General features: G+C 42.3%; 2 protein-coding genes across 6 annotated transcripts in view; both read left to right on the top strand.

Moving 5' to 3' along the window:
- LAD1 (ladinin 1) overlaps positions 1 to 3,322 on the top strand; it is a 34,049-nt gene extending 30,727 nt beyond the window's left edge. The window contains exons 8-10 of one of the 2 annotated variants that reach the window (XM_074308751.1): positions 335 to 424; positions 710 to 784; positions 1,799 to 3,322. In XM_074308751.1, the coding sequence (XP_074164852.1) occupies positions 335 to 424; positions 710 to 784; positions 1,799 to 1,804 (171 nt within the window). In that variant the 3' untranslated portion in view covers positions 1,805 to 3,322. The remainder of the gene's footprint in view (positions 1 to 334; positions 425 to 709; positions 785 to 1,798) is intronic. The other variant, XM_074308752.1, reaches the window with a different exon arrangement.
- A 2,400-nt stretch (positions 3,323 to 5,722) lies between these two features.
- Positions 5,723 to 12,996, top strand: part of TNNT2 (troponin T2, cardiac type) — a 30,373-nt gene continuing 23,099 nt past the window's right edge. The window contains exons 1-2 of one of the 4 annotated variants that reach the window (XM_074308753.1): positions 5,724 to 5,928; positions 11,030 to 11,085. In XM_074308753.1, the coding sequence (XP_074164854.1) occupies positions 11,075 to 11,085 (11 nt within the window). In that variant the 5' untranslated portion in view covers positions 5,724 to 5,928; positions 11,030 to 11,074. Of the gene's footprint in view, positions 5,995 to 11,029; positions 11,086 to 12,996 lie in introns of those variants that run through there. The other 3 variants (XM_074308757.1, XM_074308754.1, XM_074308755.1) reach the window with 3 other exon arrangements.

Raw genomic sequence — 12,996 nt, 5'->3', positions numbered from 1 at the left:
TCTTAGACTCTTTGTTACCTTGTGATCTAGAACTTTCTCTCTCTCTACCTCTCCTCCCCCCCATCTGTCTCTTTCTGTCTGTCTGTCTGTGCCTCTCTGTCTCTGTTTCTGTTTGTGTCTCTCTGTCTCTTTCTCTCTGTCTCTGTCTCTGTCTCTGTCTCTTTCTTTCTGTCTCTGTCTCTTTGTCTCTGTCTCTCTCTAATTGTCTCTGTCTGTCTGTCTGTCTCTCTCTCCATCTGTGTGTATGTCTCCCCCTCTGCCTGTCTGTCTTTCTCTTTCTCTCTCCCTCTCCTTTCTGCTCTCTTCCTCTCTTTCTCCTTTCTTCTCTCTCTAGGAGTACCTGAGACTCTCAGATGTGAAGACCTCACGGCTCAACCTATGGATCAGCAGAACCCAAGATTCTGGAGGAGACCAGGACTCTCAGGTAATGAACTCCTTCCTGTGGTCAAGCCATTGCCTTGGAGTTCTCCTATTAGCAGCCAACCAGAGACAGTTGAGGCTGAATTTCAGAATGCAATACCCCAAAATGAAGAAGTGCGAGTGGATTGGGCTTTTGGTTAAAGGGAGTTGGGTTGAGTTGTTCCTAGTAAGACCAAGCCAAACACAAGAGATTGGATCTGGAAACCTTGAAGTCTAGACAGACATTGGGAAGACAAGTATCCAGGTCCAGAATCCTTCTCCTTCAATCAGTCACTGTTCTTCTCATCAGGACATAAAGAAGGAGGCAGTAACTACTAAGAAGAACTCATGGGGAAAGCAAGCCACATCTCCTCCAGATAGCCAGGTGAGATATCCAGGAAGCATTCCCAGAACCACTTGAATTTGGGATCTCACTGGCTTCGTTTGGAGAATTCTCCTTAACTCGGGTGTCTTCTTAGGAAAGCAGGTGCCTGCCTAGTCTTATCTCCTTTCCTATTCTCAGTAGTGAAATAGTAGGGTGAGGGTGTAATTGTGTGTGTGTGTGTGTGTGTGTGTGTGTGTGTGTGTGTAATATGTATGTCTGTATTGCCAAAAAGGACCTTGGTGCAATGGATAGAAGACTGGATTGGAGTCAGGACATCTCAAGTATGATCCTTGCTTAGACATTTACAGTTTATGTGACTTTGGACAAGTCAGTTAATCATTGTCTGCCTCAGTTTCTTCATCTGTAAAAGGGTGGTAGCTCCTACTTTACAGGGTTGTTGTAATGATCAAATAAGGCAAGATATGCATAGAACTTTGCATACTTTAAAACACTATATATATCTTAGCTATTATTATTACTATTTCCTTCCATTATGTTTATTTGCATATTTTATATATTAAATATATACAATCTAGAAATCTTCCATCTTTTGCTGTAGCGGGGTGATTTGGACCAGTACAGAGAAATGTTTGGTTGAGTTCCTCAGTGTTTTCAGCCTCAATGGAAATTGAGCCTACAATTCCTCTTCGCAAATTCACAGCAAATATTTTTGGTTTTGGCCACTATATCTTTGGATGTTGAACTGGGGGTGGAGTGGACATTTCCTCCCTTCCCTGAAGTTTGTGTGTTCCTCCCCCCCGACCATGACAGGATCAAGTGATTTTCTTCTAAGCCTTCCTTTCCTTTCCTTTCTTTTTTTTTCTTTTTTTTTTTTTCCTGAGGCAATTAGGATTAAGTGACTTGCCCAGGGTCACACAGCTAGCAAGTCTTAAGTGTCTGAAATCACATTTGGACTCAGGTCCTCCTGACTTTGGGCTGGTGCTCTATCCATTGCACCAACTAGCTGCCCCTCCTTTCCTCATTTTTAATGCACTAACACTTTTATGCCCACAGATCTGACCGGCGTGTCCAGATGAGAGGGGCTGAATTTGCAGCCTACATGCCAGGCCCGGGTATTTGGTCAATGCTGTCCACTTCACATTGCTCCCTGCAAAGCTTCCTTTCTAGTCCGGGAATCTCAGAACTGACTTGACTTCAGTCCCTGGAGCACCCAAGAATACTTGAGAGAAATATCACTGCCAAAAAGGGTGAAAAGGGAGAGAGAGCTCCTCCTTTGCTGAAACCTTTGGACCCAGGAACACGTTGACATCTTCACATTCTACCGTAGACACTCTGACACCTTTGGAAACACTGGACAGGAGATCAAAGGCCTTGCCACTCCACTCAAACCCTCTCTGACCTAGCAAGGAAGAGAGAAACTATCCTGATCATCCCTGTGGGAGATTCTAGGAGGGAAAGAGGAAGGCTAAAGATAGCTAGAACAGCCCTGACTGGGGTTGAAGAATTATGGCACCTTCCGAGTCTAGACCGAGTCCTGGCTCATCATTAACATGTCCAGCAGAGCTACTCTCTGGAAGGTTTGCATCCCTGGTATTGCCTCCCACCTCTGCAAGTAACTTCGTCTGCCTCTGATTTACCTCCCTAACTACATCCTTTCCCTCACTGGCTCCCAAGACCAGCCATCCTGTCCATCCTTATCTACCCCAGGGCCAAATGGTGAGGGAGAGAATTTTGACTTTGATGTGTCCAGATGCCCGTTCCTAGGTTTCTTCCTCACCTCCAAGGCAGTTCCTTCAGCTTCATTCTTCCCTTGATCTTTTTCTATGCTTCCCTTCCGAAATTTGCTTTCAGGAAAGGATCTGATAAGTACATTCTTGTGAAGGTTTAAGTAACCAAAGCAGCTTCCACTCTTCTCCCTCCCAGAGGAGTTTGGTTTTAAACAAGGACCAAAGCTTTAAACTATGAAGATTAAACCAGATGTGGAAGTCTTATCAGTACCCTTAAAATTACTGTCTATTTCTGGTTCTCTCTGTAGTCCAATGTCGGCTGGGCCATTTTGCTTCATTGTCTGTTGGGAGGGGACTTAAAGGCCAGAATCATCCTATCGGGTCACTCCTGCCTACTCAGGATACAAAACTGATGTTATTTAATGCCAGGTCTCTGTGACTTTTATGACGCTTGTTTACTTTGTGAATGCTCCAAAGCTGGAGTTCATTGTGAACTGGTGAACTCCTATTAATCTGATACATTGACCCCTGTGTGCTCAGGAAATGCAAAATCTTTTAGAAGCTTCATTTCACTGCTGATTGATTGATAGCCTTCTGTAAATTGCTATTTTCCAGATGTTTTCGCATTGATTTTGGGGATATCTATTGTTTTAGAGCAGGGTTGGGGCCTGTGGACCATATAAAGCCCACAAAATCATTTGCTAAGGCAATCTCAGGCGATGATGACCTGAAAGCTAGGTGCGACAACTTCCCACTGCTTTAGTTCTATAAGATGATATTTTTTATGGCCTGTGAATGATGTTATAGATATCCAAATGATCCTTGGCAGAAAAAAAAATGTTTTCCATCACTGTTTTGGAGTATTCAGGTACCTGTTTCTTTCTCTGTGGAAAATCAAGAATTAAATCCTTAGACACCTTGAGGGAAGCTAAATTGGCAATGTTAAGGCAGGTAATCATACTGAATTTGGTAACTGGCCAGGATCCCATATGACTCTTGGGAGCACTTCACAGCCCTTGTGGAAGCAGTGAGTCAATCAACATTTATTAAGCACCTTTTGTGTGACAGGGACAGGGCCAAGCGGAGCAGAACGGACCCACCTTAAATCATTTGGTTATTCTCAGATATTGCTTTTGTGTCCATTGTGTGCCAGGATTGTCTGGGATATAAGAGAAAGACCTGGAATTCCTGTCTGGCTGAACTAGTTTTCCTTGTCTCACTCTCAGAATTTACCTGCATTAATAGGGGACATCTGAATTGTCCCCACCCCAACTCAGGGTGCAGCGAGGAACTTTAGGAGAGATCAGATCATATATGTCAAACCAGACAAGGCCTTAGAAGTAACTAGCCTAATTCCCTCATTCTACAGAGGAGGAAACTGAATCAAAGTGATCGTGATTTGCCCAAACCCAACATCCTTGTTCCATTGCTCATTGCAGTGTGATGAAGGCCCCTGACATCAACTTGCTTCCAGGGCTTCATAGGTGTTCACAGATCTCTGACCTATTGCCACAGGTTCAGGGAGCACTGAATCAGGCATGAGAACACTTCCAAAGCCATCAAGATCTGTTTCTCCCCTCAAGGAACTTTTCCTCTAAGGGGAAGAGATGAGGATGGACACATAAATATAATAAAAATTGGAATATGATAAATACATAAAGGAATACAAAATGCTGCCAGCTGAGAGGAGAGAGGTCTTATTAACTGAGAGATCAGGGAAGCCTTCATGGAGGAGGCAGCTTTTGAAGTAGATTGCACGCTTGAGCTGGTCTCATGAACTCTTTCTAGTCTGTTCTCTCTGATCCTGCTCTCCCCTCACTTGACAGACCTTGATGGAAACTGCCCAGTTCCTGCTTCCAGTCATCCCAGAATTCCTCTTAGAATATCTTTCCAGGGCTGAAATAAAATTGTTTCTGACTCCACAAGATATTTCCTTTACCTTTGAGCATTATCTTTCTTGTTACCAAAAACCAAGACTCTAAAAGGAGGGTTGAGATCTAATTTTAGTATTTGACAGAGACCATCAGGACTCAGTCTATTCCCAGTCTCTAGATCTCTTCAGGTTTTATGGGGGAAAGGAGGATGGAGGGATGGTGGGTGAGGGGAAATTTTAATTCTAAAAGCCCAGATCTCAGCACCAAGACACAACCTGAGATTTCTCATCTCCATCCCCTTGTGTCAAACTTCTGTCTGGAGACCTGGGAAATGTCATGGTCATTCAAGAAAGATAAAAATTCACAGGCAAAGAAATTGATACTATAATACCTTTAATGGCAGCAGCAGAGGAATGTAGGGGCTGGGATGCAAGTTGGCAATTGTTTTATCTGGCATTCTGGGCTCCGGCAGAGATCAGTGAGGGAGATGAGCCAAGACGGAGAGGAAATCTGTGCTTCGGCAGTCCCTCATTCTAAAGGCACTGTCTCGCCCACTTGTCTTTGCCTCTCTCCAAATCAGAGTTCTTGTTCAGCTCCATCAAGGTTTTGACACATACAATCCTGTGTATCTTTGTAGAGACCTTTAGGGAAACAGGTGCTCAAACACTGCCCCTTCCCACCCCGGCTGTCTGTTCTGTTTGTGGCCCAACTGCTTCTACTAGTCAGTGTCCAAACTCCGGTCCCTTTCATCAGGGTCCACTCCTCACCCACTCTTCTTTTCCCTGGGGACCCTACTCCTTCCCACCACATCACAGATCCCAGGAGAAGAGTCAGACCATATAATCCTGCTTAACAAATGGAAACTCAATTGCCTCCTCTCTGAGTGAGATGTCAAAAGAGGTGGTCTTTATGGATGCTTCCAGTACATCAATTAGTCAACTCCTATAAGTTGAAGCCTGGAAAGTAAGTGGAATGCTGAAGGTCACAGGCCATTATGGGGGAGCAGATGACATAATGTCATTTCAAGGATGATACAGAACTTGGGAATGTCACCTTGCACACACCCCTCCCTCCACCAAAGGACAGAAGCCTGGGCCAGCCACGTCCCAAATTGCCGGGTGACTTAGGTTTAAGGAAAGTTGAAATCCATCCATCCTTACTACTCTACTCCCATCCTGGCTCTCCCAGTTTCTGGGGCCCCAGTTCACAGCATCTGCTTATCAGACTTTTCAAGAGAGACAGCTGGCTAATGTCACATCCCTCTCCCCTCCACCTACCTCCCCATCAGGTCCCCCATATCTGCCCTAGTTTAAAATAGCCTGTCTCAGCAGCTGGACAATAGCTTGGGCATATAAGGCGTGGGGGACAAATTCCTCCGGCCTGGTCCTCAGCACCTGCCAAAATAGCAGCAAACCATTCCCCGCCCCACCGCCTGTGTCGACACATTCCTTTCCCTGCAGGACTTGGCTCCTGAGAACAGGGTCTCTCACGCTCACCCTCTTAAACCCTTGTCCTTCCCTCTGCGTACAGTTAGTTCCCAAGGAGCAGACGCTAACCAGATCTCTGTTGAGCCGGGCCCAAGGTAAGCCTCCAGCCTGAGTGTCTAGAGAAAGGAAGGCAGAACCAGGGATGGGAGGAGAGGAGGGAAGTGCTGGTCCTTCTGGGTCCTGGTGTGGGAGAATTGTAGATCTGGGTGACTTATTGGCATCAAACTTACCATATTTGAGTGAGAAACCGAAAACCAAGTCTTTAAAAGGAGGGTTGAGATCTAATTTGACAGAGACTACCAGGGCTCACTGGGTCTATTCCTCAGTTTCTAGATCTCTTTGGGTTTTGGAGGGGGGCAGGGGGAAGGAGGATGGAGGAATGATGGGTGAGGGGAAATTTTAATTCTAAAAGCCCAGATCTCATCACCAAGACACAACCTGAGATTTCTCATCTCCATCCCCATGTGCCAAACTTCTGTCTGGAGACCTGGGAAATGTCATGGTGATTCAAGAAAGATAAAAATTCACAGGCAAAGAAATGGATACTATAACTTCTGAAGCTTCCATCCATGCTGACATTTTGAGCAGACTATATTCAGAGTAGTCTTCTGTTTCTTCCCTTCTGTAGGTTTAGGGAATGAGTTTAATGGATGAGGAGATAGGTTAGGGTACCTTTCAAAAAGTTGTGTTTGAGATTTGGTCCTCTCTCATTAATTAGAGGGGGTTAACACCACGAACAGCTGTCCCCACAAACATTTGCTGATGTCTATGCTGTTGGAGCAGTTAGTGAGACTATCCCTTATTCTCCAGAGTAACTCCTTTATTTAGTTTAGACAAGTGGCCAAAACAAGACTCCTTCTAGAGGGCTGATATGACATTTAGGGGGTCTGGGGAGTGTAAAGGAATTGGAATGATAGTGTCCATTAGGGCCCTCGAAGGGCTGAGCTCTGTGGATTATCTAGTCCATCCCTTTACTTGGTGTAGGCATCTTCTCCACAACATCTCAGGAAAATGGTCAGTCAGCTCCTGCTTACTTCTACCACTTAATCAACAAGTATCTATATTAAGCACCTACTATGTGCCAGGCACTCTAAGTGTGGCCAGGCTATTTCTGCTTTTTCCACCATTCTATTGATGGTGGTTATTGTCCAGTCATTTGGTTGACTCTTCATGAGCCCAGTAGAGATACTAAGTGGGTTACCATTTCCCTCGCTAGCTTATTTTACAAATGAGTAAACTGAGGCAAATGGGGTTAAGCAACATGTCCAGCAACATGTCACAAAACTAGCAAGTAATAGGCCTGGCACTCCATCCACTTCGTTACTTAACTTCCCTATCTTTCTGGGGATTTTAATACCTCAAGATATGTTCACTTGCATACTTTCTTGGAAAGTAATGTCACCTTGCTGCTCCCTTGTACTGCCTCTCTCACCATTTTTTGTTCAGACAATTAAGAAATTAGAGAGCATCAAGATATTAAAATGATCAGGAGCTAAATTATAGCTTTGATCCCTGCCTCTTCTTCCCTTTCTGAACCATCCTCCCATCCCAAGCTTACAGCAGGGAAGGATAGAAGGCCAACTAGAGACAAGGTTGTGCAGTAGATAGTGCTAGACTTGGAGATAGGAAGATCTGAATTGAAATCCTGCTTCAGAAACTTAGATGTGTCACACTGGTCTCAGTCTCCTCATCAATAAAATGAGGATGATAATAGCCTTATCTCAGATTCATTTTAAGAATCCAAAGAGGTAATATATGTAAAGCTCTCTGCTAGCTTTAAAGCTCTGTATGAACACTAGATTCCGCCTCTCCCCATTAGATTGTGGGCTCTTAGAGGGGACAAGGACGGTTTTTCACTTTCTTTATATCCCAGGTGCTTAGCACAGTGCCTGGCACACAGTAGACATTTAATGTTTCTTAAACCTGGGGACAAAAATTGAGACAAAAAATGAGACTTAAGCCCTTTTTCTGGGGTGCTTCCTTTTGAAACCATACAATGTTAGTTTAGAGCTAGCAGGGATTTAAAAGTCAACTCATTGGAATACCCTCATTTCACACAGGAAGAAACTGAGACCTGGAGATTGAATGTGGATTTGCTCAAGTCACATAAATAGAGTTTCTTGACCCCATTTGGATCCCTCTCCTGACCTCCTTCAAATGTATTCCCTTTAATTGTGCCTCATTGGATGGCCTTCATCACCTTTTAAGAGAGATTTTTATAAAACATGAGCATTGCATAGCATCTTAGAGTTTGGAAAGGACCTTAGAAGCTGTTTTGAGTGGTGGAAAAAAAGCAAGTGGGATGGGGGGTATCTTCAACAGCCACAGGGGGAATCTGTAGAAAATGTTGGCTGGGAACAGAGGAGATTTAGGAGATGGCTTGCCTCTATCAGGTCCTTATCTAATCTCCCAGGGAACTCAGAGCCTCCCCCCCAGATCCTGGGGATCACTAGCCCCACTCCTCTCCTTGTCTTGTCCCTCAGTAAGAGATTAGCTTGGCTGTGATCTTGGGACTGTCAGAACCCCATCACCCACTTCACATCCTGCTTGCTATTTCTGGAGATGGATGATGGTGCCAGAATACATGGAGAAGGGCCTGACTTATACTTATCTGCCCCACAGTCCTCATGTTTAAAGCCTTCAATGGGAGATCCAGTCAGACAGAGCAGGACACGATGAGCATCGGGTGGACAGGCTGTTGACTAAAGAGAACATTTCATAGGGGTCCAAACAAAGCTCAATTTTACAGAAAAAAAAACTTGTCTTCACCCCACCCTGGTGGGGGCATGGGCTACACTATAGGGATGGGCTCCTTGTAGGACCAAATGCTCAGAGAGGTGTAGATAATTGACTTACTAGTTCCCAAGGCTAGGCTAATTTCTCTGTGAGCCTTTGGATGGGGGTAGGTTCAGTTTAGGTTAGAGCTCAGAACTTTCTCAGAATCCAATGGATTCTTGTACAAACATACACGTGCCACACCCACACACAGTAGGGGAACCTCAACCAGTCAAGTGCCACTGATTCAGTGTCCCATTCTGAATCAGTCTCTCTTGGAACCACTTTAGACTAAATAAGACTGCTATGAAAAGGGATATCCTAAAGCAATGCTTCTGGATGTGTGACTCGTAGATGGTTCTTCAGGATCACTCAGGTGTTCACAGACTTGGTTCAAAGTTCAAGAGTAAGATGTGTTGCTATCTCTAGACAGAGAGAGAGACAGGCAGACATTTACGTAAGGACAGAGATAGAAATAGACAGAAGGAAGGGTTTGTGAGAGAAAGACAGAGACACAGAGAAAAGACACATACAGAAAGAGAGAGGAAGAGAGGGAGAGAGAGAGGGGGGAAAGAGAAAGAGAGGGAGAGAAGAAGGAAGGGAGAAAGAGAGAAAGGAATTAGGGAACAAGCATTTATTAAGCATCTATTATGTACCAGACACTGTGCTAAATGCTTTACAAACATTATCTCCTTTGGTCCTCACAACAACCCTGGGAGGCAGGGGCTATTATGAATACTAGCTTATAGTTGAGGAAACTGAGGCAAAAGTCTACGGTTACATATAGTGAGTAGGTGTCTAAGGCTAGATTTCAACTCAAATCTTCCTGACTCCAGGTCTGCATTCTTAATTCTTATTCACTGCACCATTTAGCTATGTATAGAGAAAGGACACCTACTGTTTGTTCTGAGGGACATGAAATTAGGAAACTCTGGAAATATTGCTTTGATTAGACTCAGATTATTAGGGTCTACCTACTATTTTTGGAATGGACATGTACATCAACTGCCTTATGACTCCACTCTCCATCCCTGTGATTTCTCTGAGAGAGAAAGAGAAAGACAGACAGACAGACAGACAGAGAGGCACACACACACAGAAAGAGAAGGAGGGAAGGGTAGTGGGAAGGAGAGAAAGAAGAGGGAGAGAGAAAAGAAGGAAGAAGAAAGGAAAGAAGGAAGGAAGAGAGGGAGGGAGAAAGAGACTAGGGAACAAGCATTTATTAAGCACCTACTATGTGCCAGACACTGTGCTAAATGCTTTACAAATATTATCTCACAAGAACCCTGGGAGTCAGGGGCTATTATGAATACTAGTTTAAATCTGAGGAAACTGAGGCAAATGTCTAGGGTTACACATAGTAAATGTCTAAGGTTAGATTGTTAATGTCAATTGTCAAATGTCAAATCTTTCTGACTCCAGGTCTGGCACTCTTATTCACTGCACCACTTAGCTATATATAGAGAAAGGACACATACTATTTGTTCTGAGGGACATGATTTTAGGAAACTATGGAAATACTGCTTTGATCCGACTCAGATTATTTAATGACTCCACTCATCATCCCTATGATTTCTCTGACAAAGTTATTTTTTGCTCACTAGCCAGAAATCCCCTATATGTATTATCTTCTTCCACATGAATGTAAACTTATTGAAGGCAGGACCAGCTTCATTTTTGTATTGTATCATTAGGTATCATCAGGTACTTTCCTAGTACTGGTACCTACTTAATACTCTTCTCCATTCATTTAATTTTTTTAGACTTTATATTTCTCTTTTTTAAAAAATTTTTTGGTGAGACAAAGTAGACCTGTGATTTTTTTTCTTTTTTCTTTTATAATTTATATTTAATTTATATTATGATTTATAAAACAATCACTTTCACAAACATAATGTCTTCATTCATTTATGAATTCATTAATCTAATTACCAATCTCATTTTACAGATGGGGAAACTGAGACAGAGACAGGTTAAATGGCTTGTATTTACTATACAGATAGTAAAAGAATCTGGATCCAGTTTCTCTGAATCCAAATCTAGTGCCTTACACAAAATCACACACACACACACACACACACACACACACACACACACACACACACACATATATATATAATGAAAACAAATGATTGGAGGAAGCAGTGCTAGAATCCAGATCATTTTCTTCCCACTGCCACAAGTGAAGCTTGTGTCAAAGGACAGTGCTCCCAGAGACTTTTGACTTGGAGAATACAATAAGTGGAGCCTGAAGAATGCTGAGAAGTCACCGTGTGAGGCTCCCAAGAAAATGCTCAAAAGCCCCTATCTTTGCCCTTTCCCAAGTCACAACCACCATGGCAGTCCTTCTTACAGAGCTGCAAAAGGAATATAAATTGAGTCTGATTCATTTCCAGTTACTGACTTTCTTTCTCTTTGGAGGGGGAGCAGACACCATGTCGGATACAGAAGAAGTCGTGGAGGAATATGAAGAGTAAGTGATGGACTCCATCCCTTCCCTGTTTTTGTTTTGTTTTGTTTTGTTTTTATATGAAGAGTAAGTGATGGACTCCATCCCTTCCCTGTTTTTGTTTTGTTTTGTTTTTTATGTGTGTGTGTGTGTGTGTATGCACCTTGTGTGTGTGTGTGTGTGTGTGTGTGTGTGTGTGTGTGTGTGTGTGTGTGTGTGTTTTTCCCAATCCCTGGCCATCTGCCCCTTGGAGGTGACTATTTGAGAATGGGTTCCCTAGAGATGCATATCTAGAAATGACTCTTCATTTTTAACACAGTCTATGGGGGAGGAAAGTTTTGAGATCACAGTCATTACCTTAGGACTGGAGATGGATTTGGAAATTTGTTAGGACAAAATTTCAGGTTCACAATAGTGTTGGGTGGGGTGGGGAGGAAAGGATACAGGCATTCTACCTGTGTGAGAGGCTGGTGAATGATCCAAGGAATCAAGTCAATGGCAGAGTGATTCTGTTGAAAAGCTGAATCTTGGAAAGGTTAAATGGGTCACCCTAGATTACATGGGTAATGTTATTCCAAAAGAGCCTAGACTGCCGATTGAGGCTCTAGATAGAACATCTTCCTCAAGAAATATCAATCCAGCTTTGGAAATAGAGATCTTACCTCAGTATCCTGGACAACTCTCAGGGACAATAAATTATAGAGAAATCCTTGATATAATTCAGGGAAGAGAGATCATAAGTATTAAGTACCTATAATATACTAGGCGCTTTATTGAGTATTTTATAAATATCTCATTTGACCCTAATAATAACAATAATAAATATCTAATATTTACATAGTGCTTACTATATGCCAGGCATTATACAAAAGAATTATCTTATTTGACCCTTACAGCAACCCTGGGAGATAAGTGCTATTATTGTCCTCATTTTACAGATGAATAAACTGAGGTTAAGCGGCTTACTCAGGGTCACATGGTCAGCAAGTATCTCAGGCTATATTTGAACTCAAATCCTTTTGATTTCAGACCCAGGGTTCTATGTATTATACTACCTAGCCACCTCTCTCAGGGGAAGAAAGTGTCCTCACTAGGAATTCCTCACCCAGATAAAATCACAAGTCAGAGGGAAGAATTCCTTTTCAACTGGAATGTGTCGTCATCCATCTTATCTTTTTTGTTTGAAATGATCCCAGAATATGTCACTAGCCTATTATTCTGTCATATTAAAGGTCAGTCAGTCAGTCAATCAACATGTATTAAGTGCTTACTTTGTGCCACGTTCTGAGCTAAGCATTTGTGGAGACAAATAAAGGTAAAAGACAGTCCCCCTTCTGATGGTCTGTAAACTATTATGCAGGTGGATAAATGGCTTGTAATTAGGTTAGAGTTATTGGAATGTAAGCTCATCCAAAGATTCACTGAACTATTGAGATATTTTTAGTATTATTATTAACTTCCTAACTCATCTTCAATTATCATGACATATAAGCATTAAAGATAAATTTAAAAGTTACTAATTATCTATAATATATTAGGTAGTTGGGGAGAAAAAGAAGTAGGAGACATAATTCCTGCCTTCAAGGAACTTAAGGGACCTGACTATAATACTATATAATTATAATACATAATACTATAATCAAATACTATTATGTTATATATACTATGTTCTAATACTAATAGTAACAATAATGACAACAACAATAATAATTATTTGCAAACCTTAAAGTGTTACATACATGCTAAGTGCTTTGCAAAGATTGCCTTATTTTATCCTCATAACAATCCTGGAAGATAGGTGCTATAATTATCCCCATTTTACACTTGAGGAAATTGAGTCATAAACACCATAGGGTATATCCTATAAGATAAATACTATTGGATATAAGTACTATTGGATAAATACTATAGGATAAATATTATAGATAGAAGAAATAGA

This window comes from Sminthopsis crassicaudata, chromosome 4, assembly GCF_048593235.1.
Source record: "Sminthopsis crassicaudata isolate SCR6 chromosome 4, ASM4859323v1, whole genome shotgun sequence".
Taxonomy (NCBI): domain Eukaryota; kingdom Metazoa; phylum Chordata; class Mammalia; order Dasyuromorphia; family Dasyuridae; genus Sminthopsis; species Sminthopsis crassicaudata.
Note: the sequence above shows the minus strand (reverse complement) of the source record. Positions and strands in the feature narration are given on the sequence as shown.